We start from the raw sequence: 18984 nt of genomic DNA on the forward strand, positions 1-18984 counted from the left end.
GAAAGAGTGGTGTGCGTGCAGGCTGGGGGTGTGTATGTGAAGTGATTCTGCTCAGCTTTCTTTGTTAGGTGCTTCTTTACTGAAAAAATAACTTCCTTTTAACTTTCTGAGTAAATTATGAATCTGCAAAAACCAAATGTGCTCTCATTTAGTCTTCACCTCTATACAGCAGCTCCAGCATTTGTCTCTCGTACTGGTTAAGGCTTTGTAACTCTGTTCCTGAACTAGGTTTAATGTGGCTCTGATGCTGTTTGTTTTCCACAATAATTACTGTAGAGTTACAGTACAACTAGTAGATAATGAAGGCAACATGTTGTCCCCTCAGGCACAAATTTCTCCTGATGACAAAATCGCAATCCTAATTTTCTCACATTATGAAATATGTTAATCTTTCAACACTGAATGCATTTTAATGAACTGAAGCTCGACAACCTGCACATTTTTTAAAAACATTGATTTATGCAAGGTCTGATATGACTCTTTGATTTGAAGTGTACGCTAATATGTTAGAGCAGCATTGAGATCTATCATCAATTTAGTCTTTATGCCTCATGTTTTGAGTGAAACATGATTAAGACTAAGACAACATCAAACTTTTTCATCCCAGACTGCTCCAGGGGAGGTTTAGCTTTGCCACTGACCCCCATCTTCCTCTATCCCAACTCTTTATCTCCTATCTCTCTACATCACTCTCATTATCTGTCTACCGAATCTCAGACTGATATTAATAGCTCTCCACTTCCACCATGAAAATTAAATGATGCCTTCCAGCTGGTTAGTTGACTTCGATGCCAGACTTATCACCCGTCACACAGCTGTATATTTATGTATCAGTGGATGCTGAGATCGTAGCCAGTTGTTGCCTTGGTAACTGATTAATTGAGCTTGTGTTGCGTATGTACGGATGGTGTTTAAGTTGGGGAATGAGTTGCTATAGTTTACTTGTTGTGCGTGTACTGTATCAGTGTAAAACAGAACCTGCTTTTTGAAGGCTAGTTTCCTATGATGAATTCTCACATGTGATATATTGTTAGTCCCTCTGGAAATCATCACGTTTTAATAATTATGCAAATTAGCTTTTCTATTTAAGTGGTGTTAACTGTTAACTGTTGCCAACAGGCAGATGACAGCTGCCGACTCCACTGACTTGAAGCTGGTCACTAACATCATTTTACAAAAATATGCAACTAATTAACAGGAAAACAATCTTTTTTCTGTTTGTCCATTTGTGTAGATAGCAATACCTGTGAGACTTCTGCCACCAGCAGCTGTGGGGTTAAAAATAACCTTTAATGACATGGATTTTCAGTTGCATAAACACCCACCTCTGTGTAGCTGCAGGTGAAGCTACCGAGTTCCCAGTTAATTAACCTAATGGCATCAGGCTTAGCTTTCTCTCCAACAGCGGGAGACATCGAGGTGCTAAGTGATATTGGTGTCCACACAAACCCAGTTAACTGCTAGATATATAAACAGCAAGATGGAAAAAGGTCGGCTTGCTAATGTGAATTAATTAACAAGCATCTCTTGACATGGGGAGCCATTAACAAAGCACTGATTGTTCAAGCAAAGAGGAGCTGCAGCTGAATGCATTGATTAAGTCTGCATCATTTCCAAAGATTTGTCTACACTGATTGGATATTTTAAGATTACATGTATGTGTTGATGGCAGCGGTGTAGATTTGTCTTGTGCCTCTCTCAGTAGGTGTGTGTCTGTGTGATGTGATGAATGCTAACAGGCAGAAATGTTAATGCTTTTCTAAAATAAGAAGTAATGTAAAAATCACCATGAAATAGCTTTTTCAAAACTCAGGGAATATTGGAATTGGATTATTTTAAGATTGTAGTTGAATTAGTAGTTTTTCTTTGTCTTCCCTGCATTATACCAGCTGTTGGTCCAGCAGGCTCACAAGTTGTATGTGCTAATCAATGTTCATGTGTGCGTTTGGGTTGTCAGGGTGCAGCAGCGTACCCAGAGAACGAGGATCAGCAGCAGAGACTGAGGGAAGCTGCCGAGGGGCTCCGTGTGGCCACCAACGCTGCTGCTCAGAATGCAATAAAGAAGAAGCTGATCAACAGATTGGAGGTCAGTGATGATTGCGAACACTTTTTTGCTACATCCGCTTTTCCCTCACTGAATTTAAAGGTGTAGTGTGTAGGATTTGGTGGTATGTGGCAGAACAGACTTGGGAGAAGAGGAATATGATATTCAAAAATATGTTTTAATCAGTATATAATAATATAATCACCTGAAAATAAAAATCATGTTTTCGTTACCTTAGAATGAACCTTGTATTTAGGTTTGTCACTTTTTAAAATGCTCCTTGGGAAAATGGGTGATGCTCGGAGATTGAAATTTCATTCATTAATGTATTAAGTATTTGTTACTAAGTTTACAGGCTGGGTCATCTCTTATCACATCATATTCTTTTACAATTTGCAGTGGTGTACATATTTTACCTCATTGTTATGAGTTTTATGTAATATTGGGATTTTTATTATCAACATCTACTATAACTTCTTAGTTTTGAATAAACAAGGTATGAGGTATGATGGTACATTAATTTGAACATTAGTATTTAAGAACAGACCTTTTTACTGTGCTGCATTTACACTCTAATGCATGGATGTTTAATCATTTAAGTATTTAGTGCAGCTTGTATAGCCAGACATGCTTTTAGTTTACCATTGTGTAGTAAGCAAATACAAACAAATCTTTTAACATCCATAAAGAGATGTGACCTTACACGTCTTTGAATAGATGCTTGAAAATAAACTGATACAAGCACTATAGTTACTATAGTTTACATGTGTATATGTCTTAATATTCATCAGAATGCTGCCAAGCAGGCTGCGGCTGCAGCCACACAGACCATTGCTGCTGCTCAGAATGCTGCCGCCTCCAACAAGAACACTGCTGCTCACCAGCAGCTGGTGCAGAGCTGTAAGGTGAGGCTTTTTTTAGGTTTTCTTTTTATATTAATGAAACCGTTTTTCTCACACCGCTTTTTCATATCCTTATCAGCAAGACATTGTCACTATAGCATGTGAATCTAAATAGCTTACTTGATGGTTCATAGGCCAGTATGATAAAAAGAAAGATACAGTCTCAGTCTTGTATTTTTGCTTGTGTATGTGTTTTTTGTGTGTATAGGCAGTGGCTGACCACATCCCACAGCTGGTCCAGGGGGTGCGTGGCAGTCAGGCCAAACCAGAAGACCTCAGTGCACAACTAGCCCTTATCATCGCCAGCCAGAACTTCCTACAGGTGCAAAACACACACACATACAAACACACACAATGGCCACACCACTTATTACCTTTTGTAAAGGGATTGTTAAAACTTTTATGTCCTCATACTCTTAACTTAATAACTCTCCTGCCTTGAGAATGAGGCTGAATAAAGTATAAATAGTGTTTCTTCCATGTGGGGACCCATTAAAAATAGGCCTGTAACCTCTTTTTGGTGTAACAGTTAACCCACACACTGACGCACTGTGGTGGTGAATTTATGAGTTTAAAGCCTCAGTAGCACTTCAGAGCTGATGCAGGAGCATAAATACATGTACCTATTGGTGAAATTGCCACCATATAATTTACTCTATGTTCACTGCTACCTGGAGCAACATTTGGTTTTCTAAATGGTCCCTTACTGGTCCAAGGAATAAATATGTTTTTATTGAACATTTTAGCCATTTTACTTTTTTCCCCTCTCTATAGCCTGGTAGTAAAATGGTGACCTCGGCCAAGTCGTCTGTTCCCACGGTGACTGATCAGGCTGCAGCCATGCAACTGGGTCAGTGTGCCAAGAACCTGGCCACCTGCCTGGCTGAGCTGAGGACGTCTGCACAGAAGGTACAAATACTCAGAGGCATAGAAGATATCATACTTAAAACAAGACATGCAGGAAGTCACTGCCAGTTAGACACAAGAGCTTGCATGCAAAAAATTTGACACCCTTGCATCATTCAAGAAATATATTTTACCTGTCTGGATCATTTAAGCTTAATGCATAAAATCATGAAACGGACTGAAGTAGAGACATTATAACTAGCAGAAAACTAACAACAGAATATATCTTTGTCAAAGGGTTACTACTAAGAGCAAAACATACTGTGAGTAATAACCTTAGAAACCAGTGAACTATGAGCAAAAGTACAGCAAGACCTACTTTATTTTCCAGGCTCATGAAGCTTGCGGCCCTATGGAGATCGACTCTGCCCTTACTGCCGTCCAGACCTTGAGGAGTGAGCTGCAAGATGCCATGCAGGCTGCTGTTAATGCCCAACTGAAACCTTTACCTGGAGAATCCGTAAGAGACCTTTTATACCCCTAAGCTTGATTTGACTTGTATAAAGTTTGATCTAGGTATACGAGAGGTATAGACCACAAGCAGCGGTTACACATCCTAATATATAGTTTCTAGTTGCTTTATTCATGAAACTGATGTTTTTGTTTTTCAGTTGGAGAAGTGTGCTCAGGATCTGGGCAGCACCTCCAAGTCAGTAGGATCCTCTATGGCTCAGCTGCTTACCTGTGCTGCACAAGGAAATGAACACTACACAGGTTGGTACTGCTTACTTCTGCAAAAATGTGTGTGGAGGAGTGGATGTTATTTAATCGCCTCATTCCATCAGAAAACATATACATTTTGGTGACCTGGTATTACCATGATTATTAATGCCATTGTCAGTTAACGATAAACTTGTATGGGCTTGACTGGTTATCTTTGCAGTTACGAGCGCTGTTTGTAACACAGTACATAAGGCTTCTTTCTTTTTATCACATGACTTTAAAATATTAAAACTGCTTGAGATATGATTGAATAATTCAATCCAATAATACAGCATTACAAGTCAGATTTTGACTGATCTCAGTTAGTGTTTTACTGCTTTGTATGAAGCAGTGGGGTAAAGATGTTCTTAAAACATACTAATCTTGCTTATGCTTGATCTCTTTAGTATTTCCAGGAGACTTTTCTTTACCCTTACATAGAGCCTGAGGAGAAATACTCCTTTTGGCTAAAACCTGTTTTCTTCCCTTAAGTAATCTTGTTAACTATATGATATGGGACTGAGAATGGTATTGTTCCTGCCTATGAAGCAAATAACTCTTGGACCAAATTGCTTGTCTTGCTGGCTGCAACACATTTGTCCAGACAGATAAATTATGTTTTATACATTTTACAAATAATTTGTACCAAAAGGTAGCCAGATTGGCAAATTAATGCTTGATAGTGACATTATCTTGTCATAAAGTATGATAGCTGTATAGATAATCTGAAATGCTTTTGCAATACTTTGTCCGACTGTAGCTGTCGTCTGTCAAATCTTAACTATGTGTAGGAATAGCAGCCAGGGAGACAGCGCAGGCCCTGAAAACACTGGCCCAGGCAGCCCGCGGCGTGGCTGCCTCCACCACGGACCCCAAGGCGGCTGCTGCCATGCTAGACTCTGCTCGTGATGTCATGGAGGGCTCAGCACTTCTGATTCATGAGGCCAAGCAGGCACTGATATCCCCAGGAGATGCTGAGAGTCAGCAGAGACTGGCGCAGGTGAGATGTTGTGGTATTGCTGGAGGGTATGGAGGGTTAGGGGTGTGCTTGTCAGTGCAAGCATCATCATCTAGCATCTTTCTGTCAGACTACAGCACTTGTGTCAGCAAGCTAAATGCACTACAGTACATGTCACAGCAAAGACCATTCTTCATTTTGTAAAAAGTATACCCACTATTTTAGAGTCTGCAAGACTTTTTATTAGAGCACAGATTGACTTGTAATTGGATGAATATTCTTCAGTTACTGTTACCTCCTCATCTCATTTGGTTCATTTAAAATGTATAGTAACCTTTTCTCACCATATACTATGTGTTTTATTTTTTTAGATACATTTTCAGTTCATTACATATCAACATATTCTCACTATTTGTAAGAAATGAAACATGAAGCCATGTAGAACTGAAAAGAACATCAGCTTTTTTGCCCTACACTACTTTTTCCTTTTGCTATATTTTCTTATGGTCTGAGCCAGGTAAATATCTCCATCTGCTCAGTAACACTAACACATGGAACAGACCACCTGTCAATTATAGCAAGGGACCCCTATAATAAACCTGGTGCCGTATTTATAGACCCAGTAGCTTCATTATTTATGCCTTGTCCCTCTCGTATCTTCCCCACAAAATAAATAAACTATGTTTCTCAATACACATAATAGTACAGACAGATAAATAAGCAAAAAGATAGATGAGGCAATCTTTAAAAATGTGTCTAATATAATAATATTTTGTCATCTGAAATTGAGCATAAACTGCCTCTCTCTGCTCCATTTTCTAATTGTCATGTGCATCTGTTTTGGCCTCTGCGATATGACAGCCCAGTTTGCATTTCGTTGAACACAGACTTGTTCATATACCGTAGATTTTCAGATTGTTCATATTTGTGAAAGAAGAGATAAAATAAACTTCCAAATAGTGACATCAGCTCATCTGCATGACTGCCTTGCTCATTTGCATTTTAAATTCAGATGTATTGCTCCACCTGGTCACCTGTACATGCTCTTGTGCATTGTTAACACTTTCTAACCCAATTTCTCTTGAACCTGCTGTGTCTTCCAGGTGGCCAAGGCTGTGTCTCATTCCCTGAATAACTGCGTCAACTGTCTGCCTGGCCAGAAAGATGTGGACATGGCTCTCAAGAGCATCGGGGAGGCCAGCAAGAAGCTTCTGATAGAAACTGTGAGTATGAAATTTCATCACACATGGGCCATCATACTGATAGCTTAGAGGTTCAAGAAATATTAGTTTAATCTGTCAGCTAACCTCTTCTCTGTGTCCTCCATTCAGATCCCTCCAGCCTCCAAGTCATTTCAAGAGGCTCAGAGTGAGCTGAACCAAACAGCAGCAGACCTGAACCAGTCAGCAGGCGATGTGGTCCACGCCTCTAGAGGGTCCAGCGGCCAGCTGGCGGTGGCCTCTGGGAAGTTCAGCCAAGACTTTGATGAGTTCCTTGATGCTGGCATCGAGATGGCTGGGCACACTCAGGTTAGTCTTGTTGTACTGTGTATCAGTTTCACAGGAACATCAAAATCTTTAAAATGTATACAGTATACCTAGATGTTTTCATTCAGTTGAGATATTTTAAAATTAGCACTTTTAATCTAAATGTAGCACTTTTAAAATATGTATTACTGGAAAAATGACTACTCAGAGTTGGAAGTGGACACATTGGAAGTTTACATTATTTTGGAAACATTTCCACATGTTGATGTGTGTTTTGATGTTATGATTTTACCATTTCAGAAGAAGGATGACCAGGTGCAGGTGATCGGTAACCTGAAAAACATTTCCATGGCTTCCAGCAAGCTGCTACTGGCTGCTAAGAGTCTGTCTGTAGACCCTGCAGCAGCAAATGCCAAGAACCTGCTAGCAGCTGCTGCACGGTACCACAAATAACCACCACACATTTAAACATACAGTGTTTGGTCAATGCTAATAGTCAAAGTGTGTATATATTGTTATAATATTTTATTTAATACTATTTCTTTTTTAGATTGTTAAGATGCAGTCTGATTGCATAATAAGCATTTAACTGAATTATGTTCATTTTGTCTTCTCAAGAAAGGAGTAATTACTAGTCTGAAAAACCTTGATTCAGCCAGTGTGATGTTGCTGCCTTTTACATTCTTTGATGACATATCTTAAGATCTGAGAATCGTAGGCCTGGTAGCAAAAAAATACTTATTGAAATTGCTGTCCAAATTAAGGCAGAATTATTCCATCCAGTATGAAAAACATGCTAATGATTTGCTTTGCTAAGACAATCTTAACATTATATTATAATCCTAATGTTTGAAATTGTTGTTTTCAAATCACTAAGCAGTCAGTTACTGTTCAACTTCTTACAACATGGTTATATATAGAATATATATTATTCTTTATAATATCCAAAATGCATTCAGACATCTGTTAAAGTTATACTTTAGTCATAAAAGGCTTTAATGCTGCTGGTTGTAGCTGCCAATCTCTACTAAACTACAAAACTACAAACCTTCTAAAGACATGGTGAAATAAATGTTTGAGGTTTCAAATTCAAATGCATTCATAGGCTTTATTTACACGCACAAACCTACAGTAAATATGCTCATGCATGTCAAAGCCAGAATGCTCACAAACACTTATTACCACACACATCGAGGATTAATGTGTGATTTTTTTTCTTCTGTTTATTTCTGTGTTTCAGAGCTGTGACTGACAGTATTAACCAGTTGATCACACTGTGTACACAGCAGGCTCCTGGCCAGAAGGAGTGTGACAACGCCCTGAGAGAGTTGGAGGTAAACAAAACATAACCATCTTGTGATGAAGCAGCAACATTCATATCAACAAAGGCTTGGTGGGAGATGTAATCTAGGTTTATATACCATGGTCCAGCTGAGTCGTAGCCAACAAGAAAAATAAGTTTTAATATAGTTATTCTCATTTGTCTCTCAGGCTGTCAGAGGAATGCTGGACAACCCCAACGAGCCAGTCAGTGACCTCTCATATTTTGACTGCATCGAGAGTGTGATGGAGAACTCCAAGGTAGACCTTCAAATCAATCAACAGACAGATCAAAACTCCAAGACCTGTCCACACAGACAGAGCTTAGCATTCCTCTACTTCTTCCCTTATTGTTTCTTTTTGGTGTCCTGTCCAGGTCCTGGGAGAGTCCATGGCGGGTATTTCTCAGAACTGTAAGACGGGAGATGTGACTGCATTTGGAGACTGTGTGGGATCAGCCTCAAAGGCCCTGTGTGGCCTTACTGAAGCTGCTGGACAGGTACAGCATGTGGAGATACATCTCTGATTCTATAGGAACTCTTAAATGGGTAATTTTGTCTTTTAGTGATGGTGCTGAAGGTTGTTGCTTTTTTTCTTCACAGTCCTCTTACCTGGTGGGTGTATCTGATCCCAACAGTCACGCAGGGCACCAGGGGTTGGTGGATCCCATTCAGTTTGCCAAAGCAAACCAGGCAATCCAGATGGCCTGTCAGAATCTTGTTGACCCTGACAGCAGCCCTTCCCAGGTACATACACCTTCAATATATAATAGAGGCGGCTGTGGCTCAGGAGGTAGAGCAAATTGGTCCACATGTGTCCTTGGGCAAGACACTTAACCCCAAATTGCAACCGTTGCTGTGCCAACGGTGTGTGAATATGTATGAATGGTTAGATTCCCCTGATGAGCAGGTTGGCAGCTTGCGTGGTAGCCCCCGGCATCAGTGTATGAATGTGTGTGAATGGGTGAATGAGACGTAGTGTAAAAGCACTTTGAGTGGTCATAACGGCTATAAAAGTGCTATATAAGTACAATCCATTCAATACTGTCTGTATACACATATTTGTCAGCCAAATGTACATTATAGCACCCTTAGGTGTTAGAAACATAAAGGATACAGAATGAGCACATAAATGAGAATTACATTTAAAAAAAAATATATGTCTTCAATTATTGGTTGTTTTAATGCTCACAGTGAAGATAGATTTATAATAAAAATATTAAAAATAAAAAATATTCCTAAATGCTTATAGTATGTTGACATGTTTTATGTTTAAACAAAGCCATCTTCAGGAAAAAAGGTAATTTCAGTCATATCATCAAGAACTTCATTGAATTTTTATACAGAAAAGAGCTTTTTATAGCTCCCATGGTTGTATAATTGTATCACATATTCAACTGTTTTGTTGCCTGGTGGTTGCCCCCCCACAGCACTCTTAGGTTTCTAGTACTCCAGTCTATAGCAAAGGTTTTGAGGGGTGATGCAAGCTTGTAGAATAGCAAATACAATCCTCCAACTTTGATGAGTGCTGCAGAGATGTTCTTTGAAATACTCAAACCTCAGTTAACATTTTCATTTTTTATAATGCTGCAGGTTCTCTCAGCAGCCACAATTGTTGCTAAGCACACCTCAGCACTGTGCAACGCCTGCCGCCTGGCTTCCTCTAAAACAACCAATCCAGTTGCCAAGAGGCACTTTGTCCAGTCTGCCAAGGAGGTAGCCAACAGCACTGCCAACCTGGTCAAAACCATCAAGGTAGGTGGCATTAAACGGTGTGAATGCAGATTTATTACTGATAGTAATGTCCTTTCTTTGTAATGTCATTCAACTCTGAAACATTTTTTGATTCATTCATATCAGTTCATAGTTGTTCCCAAAATGTCATTTTCTTCAAACTTCTGTCAGTGATTAGTTTCATTCTTGATTCTTGGTTAGATTACTTTGTACGCTCTACTCAGATGTGATCTTCTATCTCTCTGCCTCTGTAGGCTCTAGATGGTGATTTCTCAGATGAGAACAGGAACAAGTGTCGAGTTGCCACAGCTCCACTAATCGAGGCGGTGGAAAATCTGACAACGTTTGCTTCCAACCCAGAGTTTGCCAGCATCCCCGCTCAAATCAGCAACGAAGTACGGCAATTTGAACATTACTGTTTGTTGTATTCAAGTACTTTATTATAACAAGTTGTGCATTATACTGTCTGAGATGGATGTTATAATGAATGCTGGTAAATACATCGGGACTAAAGTTCAGTTTACTTTTTTGTAGGGCTTTGCAGCACAGGAGCCCATCCTCCAATCAGCACGATCTATGCTCGACAGCTCGACCCACCTGCTCAAGACCGCACGCTCATTGGTTATCAACCCTAAAGACCCACCCACCTGGTCTGTTTTGGCTGGTCACTCTCGCACAGTCTCGGACTCCATCAAGAGTCTCATCACAGCCATCCGGTGAGTGGCGAAATACACAAGACCCTGAACAGAAAAGCAGACAGAAAACTGTATTTTACACCTCTGTACTCTATTTCTCTGCAATGTTAGGTTAAAGGAAAGCAGAATTCATTTTTCAGTGTACAGCCTTTACTTCCATTTATCAAATACTCCTTCATACATAGCTCTTTAAAGCACCTGTGAGGCTAATGCAGCATCCTTGAGAAACAATGCCAAAATGGCATACTACAGTGTGGCAAATACTTGTTCTCACACCTCAACAGCTTTCATTTTTAATCTCCTCTTTCACACCTTTTGTACCTGACCTTGATCAGAACAAAACCAATGCCCATGAGGAACCAATTCCCAGTGTCAAATGCTCTGAATTTTAAGGTTCTCGCTCGGCTCAGAACATCTGCACATTAGCATTCATGCGCTGCCGGCTTAGCATCTCTTTCAATTCTGATGCCCTTATCACAGTATTCCTTTTCAGACTGCAAATTGAGTGCTGGGAGTTTAGTGCGGGCTTTTAATAGTATTCAGTGATACACCAAAGAACACAAACAGGGAATGGACACCATTCTCTAAAACCCAACCTCATTACTTTGTTGTTCTCATTACATGCAAAAATGAGGGATTTATTTTAGTTTCACTTTTAGGATGCCATCATGCATGGAAATTGATGTTTAACTAACTTACTCTGCCCGTGTGGCCTGTGCCCCAGACCACTCAGAGGCTTCAAATCTAATTTGGCTGCTCAGCTTGATCCTCCCTGTGTAGTGGCGAGACCCCCCAGGCCCCAATTCAGTAGATGTGAGCTGAGCAGCAATGAGATGAGGTATCCAGGAGAAAAGATGTTACAAAGACATCCTGGAACCTGTCCATGCTGTAATAAGTGTTAGTGATGTTAACATTTGCAATTCTTTTCTCTCTTACTGTCTTCTGATGTGTCTTTCTGTTTTTATCCTTTCTTCGTCGTCCTCTTTGTCCTTTTTTTCCTCCCTATACATCATCTATCTACTTTGCTCTGATTTTTTTGTTTCCAACCATTTTATTGCTTTCTGTTGCTGCTATTTTCCTGTTCCTGATTTATTTTCAGGGACAAGGCCCCAGGCCAGCGGGAGTGTGACTCGTCAATTGATAACATCAACAAATGTATCCGGGACATTGAGCAGGCCTCTCTGGCAGCAGTCAGCCAGAACTTACCCAGCAGGGACGACATCTCACTGGAGGTAAGTAACCATCAGAAAATGGCACCACATTAACCACAGACAATAACTGATGTATTGCTTTTTTGTTTTTGTTTTTGTTTTGTTTTTTGCATCTGTTTTTACTCTGCTTTATCCTTGTCTGGTTGTTTATCTCCATCACTCACTTTCTCTCTTTGTCAGCTTTATTGTCATATTTCAGTTTTTTGTTTTTTTTTTGCTCGTCCTTCTGTTGCTTTTGCCTTTCTTGTTAAATTAAATATGTAATATCTGTGATTTTAATTAGGTAAATCAGGAATTTATTAGACATTTTGGGGCAGAACTCATTATAAAACAGGTTTTGGCACTGGGGCTAGTTTTGTTGAATCATGAAGAATTTAAGTCTACATAGCAGAACCTAGAATCGCTTGGGGCAAACATCTTTAAGTCCCCTGCGTAGTGCTCTTTAGCAGGTTCCAGCTGACTTAATCTGAATGGACCTCTGTCTCCCATAAAAAAGCAACACAAAAAAAACGAATTTCTTTTTATTTCCTCTCTCCAGGCCCTACAAGAGCAGCTGACGTCCACCGTGCAGGAAATTGGCCACTTAATTGACCCTGTTTCTACCGCTGCCAGAGGCGAAGCTTCCCAACTTGGACACAAGGTATGTGTGGGGCACGGAGTTAATGACTTTATTTTAATACTGTAATTATGGAGCAACAAAGAAGTACTTATTTTAAAAAAGGGTAGCAATGTAACATATTTACAAATGTTAGGAGTGGCTGATACCACTTCACTCACTGTAACTCTTCTTATCAGCTTGAAAATATGGCATTCACTTTAATTGAGGAAAAAGATCCAATTTTTTAACTTTTGTCACAGAACTCAGAAAATGTGTACCTTTCATCTCAGGTAACCCAGCTGGCTCGATACTTTGAACCACTGATCAAGGCCTCAGTGGGAGTGGCATCGAAGCTGAATGACCACCAGCAGCAGATGACTTTCTTGGACCAGACCAAGACCCTGGCTGAGTCTGCTCTACAGATGCTCTACGCTGCCAAGGAGGGTGGAGGAAACCCAAAGGTAAGACTGTTGTACTTAACATGCTCTTTCCTTGCTTCTCCACCCCTGGAAAGATCATCTGGACAACAGTATTATGTACTCTCTCACATGGCTCATTAATGACACGCTACTGTGCATGTGCCAGACACTGGGATGCCTCCACAACTATGACTGATTTTTTTCATTTTAAAAGGTTTTTTTGCTGCACAAATCCATCTATTAATGTTTCTCTTTTTTGTCACTGCTCACAGGCATCCCATACCCATGATGCCATAGCAGAGGCAGCTCAGCTCATGAAGGAGGCAGTTGATGACATTATGGTGACACTGAATGAGGCTGCCAGTGAAGTCGGCATGGTGGGAGGTATGGTGGACTCCATCGCAGATGCCATGGCCAAGGTGAGTGCTGCTGTGCATGGTGGGGCTTACAAGATGTTTGATGTTTGCTAAAAAGTGGTGATTATAACACATAGTACTATGTTTATCTGATTTAATTTTGCCTGGATACTAGAAATGTGATTGATTACTTAAATTGACACTCTGAATGTTTTTTTGAGTGGCCCTTCTTATTGGGACAGTGACATGGAAGTTCACTATGGAAAAGATTGTGAGGAGAGTATCATTTACTGTACGGTGTGTTCTTGACAAAATGTAAGGGGTGTTGGTTTGTTAGTGGCCATTACTATGCATTTGTAAAAAAAAAACAGATTTGAGGCAGATATCTGCCATTGTCTGGTATCATGAGTCTAAAGACGTCATGACCACAAATCTGATAAAATGATTGTGTCTTTACCCTAAGGTGATTATGATGGTCCCGCTGAATCAAGGGATCATAATGATGTTTCACACACTATCCCAATACCTCTCAACCTAAACACCTCTGCTAAAGGGCAGGGCGTTTGGTAACAATTATATCTAATGCACCTCCAATGTGGCTGCCTGACACTACACAACACATTGCCATTTCAGCATAATCTATGGTCAAAATATTATAGTGGAAAATATGTTGTTTGGGCAAGAATCATAACGGCAAAAGCCAAAGTGCTGCAAAGAAAACAAGTCAATAGTAAGTGCAGGAGAACTGGCAGGAAAGAAAATGTTCTTAGCTATACTAAGGGAGGTAGGGAAGATCAGAGAGTAATTGAAGTGAGTGAGCAGCACTGGCGAGAACAAAGCCTTGAATCAGATAACTAAAATGTTATTTTGTGATCATTTCATGGTGGTAACGTTGAAAAGCACAAATAAACACACTCATACCTCAGCACATATCTGCACAACCCTGTGGGAAGATTTCATGTTGCCGGGGAAAAGGAAAATCCTGCATAGTATACTTAAAAAAAAAAAATTCCAGGATGTTCTGGTGTCATTTTCTAATTGAGATTTCCTTTTCTTCTCTTTTGACGCACGTTTTCCTGTACTGCATGTAACATCTTGATTAAAACTGCATCTATTATGAACCATAATAAGTCACAGATTAACATATTAGAAGATACAAGCCTCTTAAGCAGAGCAGCACTGACTGTTGACACACCCTATCTCAGCCAGTGTTTGGCATTTGGACTATCTTTCAAATGAATAGTCAAACTGGTAAGTAACACATAAGGTGCAAAGCAAAAAAATCCTTTTATCTCAAGTACAGACAGATAATAGCATCAACTAATTAACATCCCTGCTTGTATTTGTGAGAGAGAGAGAGTAATTACAAAGGTGAAAAAGTTCACAGTAGGTCCTAGCATCTTTGCTCCGTGGTAGTGTTGTTTGTGCATGTTGTGAATAATTCATGAAAGTGGTTAATTTTATAGGTGCATGTCTGTAGTGATTTAAATGGAGATAATCCTCTTAGATGATCCATTGACATAATGGTCACTGGACCCGTGGCTGTAGCTGAGGTGTTTTAAAGGCTCAATTTTTACTCACAGTTTGTCTTAGTCGCAGACTGCAGATTTTAAGGTGTTGCTTCGCTCAGCGGGCAGAGTGAACATCATGTACTCACGATTACAGATTCATTTCAACACCAGCACGCTTTTTCCCACATGGTGCCATCTCTCTTGTTTCTACCAGCTTTGCCATGATGTGTTGAGCAAAGTCTAATATATCAGAAAAGGCAGAATCATAATGAATTCATTGCAAGCTGCTGATGAAATGGTTTTTGTAGTTATTTTAAACCTGTAATCACATACTGGATGTGGTGGATAATTTACAATGAGTGTTTTTTCCGAATATAAAATTGCATTATGTTGGTTTGCAGATTAAGTGCTGCCTGCGCACCTGGAAGATTATTTTAATTGAAGGGTAGATTTGATTTAACATGTCAGTGCAACTAAGGAGCTGAATGATTGTTTTCGTGTTTGCTGATTTTTGTAGCTTTTTTAAAGGGCAAACCAATCACGCCTAAAATGAAAATTGCTGTGCCATCCTAACAGACTGTGTTTGTGTGCAATCATGTGCTCTTTCTTTAGCTGGATGAGGGTACACCACCTGAACCTGAGGGATCATTTGTGGATTACCAGACTAGTATGGTGAAATACTCCAAGGCTATTGCTGTCACTGCTCAGGAAATGGTAAGACTTCACAATAACTTTGCTTAAATGGTGAACCATTGTGGAAATGTGACTGTGAAATGTGAATTCATTACTGTTGAATACTTTCACATTCCACCTGGCTGTGGATTAAAGACTTCCTGTCGGATCGCTCACAGAGGGTTAGAGTAAGCCCCCACATCTCCACAGCTCTCAGTCTCAGCACGGGCTCCCCACGGGGCTGTGTCCTGAGCCCCCTACTATACAGCCTCTACACCCACGACTGCAACCTTGTCCACTCCAGCAACACCATTGTCAAGTTTGCTGACTATACAACGGTGGTGGAGCTCATCTCTGGGGGGGTTCAGTCTGCATACTGGGACGAGGTGGAGCGGCTTTATGTGTAAGGACAACAACCTGGTCCCAACACCACCAAGACCAAGAAGTTGATTGTCAACTATAGGAGGAAAAAAACAGACATTCAGCCTTTACACATCAGTAGTGTCTGTGCGTGGAGAGCTTCTGGGCATCCAAATAGAGGACGACCTAACCTGGAGTGCTAACACTTGAGCATTGGTTAAAAAGGCACAGCATAGACTCTACTTCCTGAGGATCCTTAGAAAGAACCACCTCACTCAGGAACTGCTTGTGTCCTTCTATCGCTGCTCCTTAAAGAGCATTCTGACCTACTGTATCTGTGTGAGGTTTGCTAGCTGCACATTAGCAGAAAGGAAAGCACTCCAGGGGGTCGTCACTACCACCCAGAAGATCATCGGGTGCCCTCTCCCCTCCCTGGAAGATCTCTTCAGCTGTCAATAAAGCCTACTCCATCCTGACCCACCCACCTGGGTCACACTCTGTTTGAACTGTGACATTGAAGGACAGTTAAAACATGGACAAGCAGGTTTAAAAAAGTTTTTATTCTAGAGAAATAACAGCTCTAAATGCACCAAAACCTGATCCTGTTTTAACTGCAACACCAATTTTTGAGTTTAATATTAAGGGGAATTGTGCTATACTGATGGCAGTGAGTGGAATGTCGTGTGTGTGTGTGTGTGTGTGTGTGTGTGTGTGTGTGTGTGTGTGTGTGTGTGTGTGTGTGTGTGTGTGTGTGTGTGTGTGTGTGTGTGTGTGTGTGTGTGTGTATTATGTGTTTCAGTTAGTTTTAGTGCTAATTGCTCATTTAATCTATTCCTTTACAGGCACCTTCTTTCTTCTTTTTGTTTAATTTCAATTTCGTTGTACAGATACAATGATAATTAAGACTATTCTGATTCTGAAATGTGGTTAGCAGCAACTACAAAATATAATGCCTGGTACATTTGGATGTTGATTGATACTAATTATACACACAAGCACACTTACACGCTTACATAATACAGTATATCTTATTAAGTTAATGGTTAATTTTGTTTATTATCTCCTACTTTGATGAAGACTTCTCTTTCTTATGTCAGCACAACTTAACTACGGCGTAGCTTTCCAGGCTACAACTAGATTTAATGTAAACATTACATAATAACTGCCTTATTGTAACTCCACCTGATATCATGAAAGGCAATTAATGTATTTCAAACTCTCTAACTATCTAAATCTTCAGTCTAGGTTTCATTTTATCCTGTTGAATTTGAAGTTAGATGTTAAATGATGGAGATATTCCCTTAATATTCTTCCATTTATTTTCAAAAGAAAAGCATAAATTCTGTTTCATAATGGAACAGCATAATAGGCAGCGTTTTCTGTGTACCAACAGCTCCAAGCTATTCAAGTGAGCTGAAAAAGAAAACTCCCTGCACAGAATGTTCCAATATTCAACTCCCTGATGTGAGGTAAACTTGTCTCTTTAGTTTGGATTGAGTCAGTGTGTGTTTTTTTTGTTTTTTTTTTCCAATCAGATGACCAAATCGGTGACATGTCCAGACGAGCTTGGCACCCTGGCCTCTCAGGTGACTGTGGACTACAGCCAGCTGGCTGTTCAGGGGCGACTGGCTGCTCACACAGCTGAGCCAGAAGAGGTGACAAATCATCACACTCATAACACAATTTTACCCTATCAGTGTGACAGATGGTTTTTTTTTTCTATCTACTGCCTGGAGAAACACTGCTAGCTGCAAGCATGTAAAAAGCAGTGCATGAACAGCTAGTATCCAGGAAGCACATCATTTACATACTCTTGTATATAAACTCTTGTCTTCTACCTGTCTAGTATGAATTTTTGCATATAATATAATTACTCTGTGCTCTGTGCTAATTGTGCTCTGTGTTATCCAGATTGGTTTCCAGATTAAGAATCGAGTGCAGGAGCTTGGTCATGGCTGTATTTTCCTGGTCCAGAAGGCCGGAGCACTGCACATCACTCCTTCTGACAGCATCACCAAACGAGAGCTCATCGACTGTGCCCGGGCAGTTACGGAGAAGGTACGAAATCATCTCATTAAAAGATCTAGGAGCTAGAATTTTTTTATGTAGTTTGAAATGTACATATTTGTGTCAGTTGTGTCTAATTGACCCACACTACTACTCAAGTTTTATTGTTTATGTAAGTTGCCCTGTACATTAACCCATTTCTACTTCCTTCATCAAGTACAGTACATCAGTGTTAATTATGTTTATACCAAGTCATTCAGGACTACAGATCTTTCTGATTTTCTTTCATCCGCATTAGGCTTGGGCCAAATCAACACAGTGGGTTGTTCTTTTTTTGTAATAATAAAGTATAATTTTCTAGCTGTGTAGTTTAGCCACGTGATTCTGCTGTCACAGTATCAACAATTTAAGAGAGTTAGTGCTATAAACCATTTCATCACATGCCTCCGAAATTAGAGAATTTTTGAAGAAAGCCTTTGCTACAGGCATGTTTATGCTTCAAAGGCCAACTGTTTAATTGATAGTCCTTGGCAGAATACATTTCTCTGCAGTCTGGTTTAATAATTCAAGCTTCAGTATTGTACAGATCATATTGAACCAGTCCAGCAACAATGTACAGATGTGCAGCTGTGGCCTGTAAAAGCAAACAAAGTCCTCTGTGCTCCCAAAATTATGACCATTTAAATCATTTTTATTCTAAAGGTATGTTATATTGTTAGTTTATTCTTTTGATGACCATATTTATTGTAAGAAATGAACTGGTTTCCCTCTGCAACATGTAACGCTTGTTCTCTTCTGTTCTTTGATTTGATCACCTTAACTTAACCCCTACATCTGTCATCTCTTTAATGTAAGAAAGTGTCAGTATCTTTTTTGTTGTAGCAAGAGTCCAGAAACATCGGTTAATTAATTTCCACTGTCACTCAGGCAAATAAATGATGTCGGAACTAGTTTGACATGTGCTCATTTAACTGAGTGAGTGATGTTGCATGCTGCCTTTGCGCCTACACGGCATTTTGCTGTCACATACATTTTTAAACTCTCTGTGACTACTGTTTTGGGCTTCTCACTTGAAGGCATTATTTATCATTTTCTAAAGAGAT

The 18984-nt window shown here is 39.9% G+C and overlaps 1 protein-coding gene across 3 annotated transcripts in view; it reads left to right on the forward strand.

The window, feature by feature from the left end:
* Positions 1-18984, forward strand: part of tln2a (talin 2a) — a 92346-nt gene that overhangs the window by 63625 nt on the left and 9737 nt on the right. For all 3 annotated transcript variants that reach the window (XM_053319711.1, XM_053319727.1, XM_053319719.1), the window contains 24 exons: positions 1958-2086; positions 2836-2949; positions 3155-3268; positions 3721-3855; positions 4184-4312; positions 4464-4566; positions 5346-5554; positions 6616-6735; positions 6844-7041; positions 7300-7439; positions 8240-8333; positions 8491-8580; positions 8696-8818; positions 8922-9065; positions 9912-10073; positions 10307-10447; positions 10587-10768; positions 11847-11979; positions 12497-12598; positions 12847-13017; positions 13248-13394; positions 15455-15556; positions 17410-17529; positions 17786-17932. In XM_053319711.1, the coding sequence (XP_053175686.1) occupies positions 1958-2086; positions 2836-2949; positions 3155-3268; positions 3721-3855; positions 4184-4312; positions 4464-4566; positions 5346-5554; positions 6616-6735; positions 6844-7041; positions 7300-7439; positions 8240-8333; positions 8491-8580; positions 8696-8818; positions 8922-9065; positions 9912-10073; positions 10307-10447; positions 10587-10768; positions 11847-11979; positions 12497-12598; positions 12847-13017; positions 13248-13394; positions 15455-15556; positions 17410-17529; positions 17786-17932 (3249 nt within the window). The remainder of the gene's footprint in view (positions 1-1957; positions 2087-2835; positions 2950-3154; positions 3269-3720; positions 3856-4183; positions 4313-4463; positions 4567-5345; positions 5555-6615; positions 6736-6843; positions 7042-7299; positions 7440-8239; positions 8334-8490; positions 8581-8695; positions 8819-8921; positions 9066-9911; positions 10074-10306; positions 10448-10586; positions 10769-11846; positions 11980-12496; positions 12599-12846; positions 13018-13247; positions 13395-15454; positions 15557-17409; positions 17530-17785; positions 17933-18984) is intronic.

Source organism: Scomber japonicus, chromosome 1 (genome assembly GCF_027409825.1).
Source record: "Scomber japonicus isolate fScoJap1 chromosome 1, fScoJap1.pri, whole genome shotgun sequence".
Taxonomy (NCBI): Eukaryota; Metazoa; Chordata; class Actinopteri; order Scombriformes; family Scombridae; genus Scomber; species Scomber japonicus.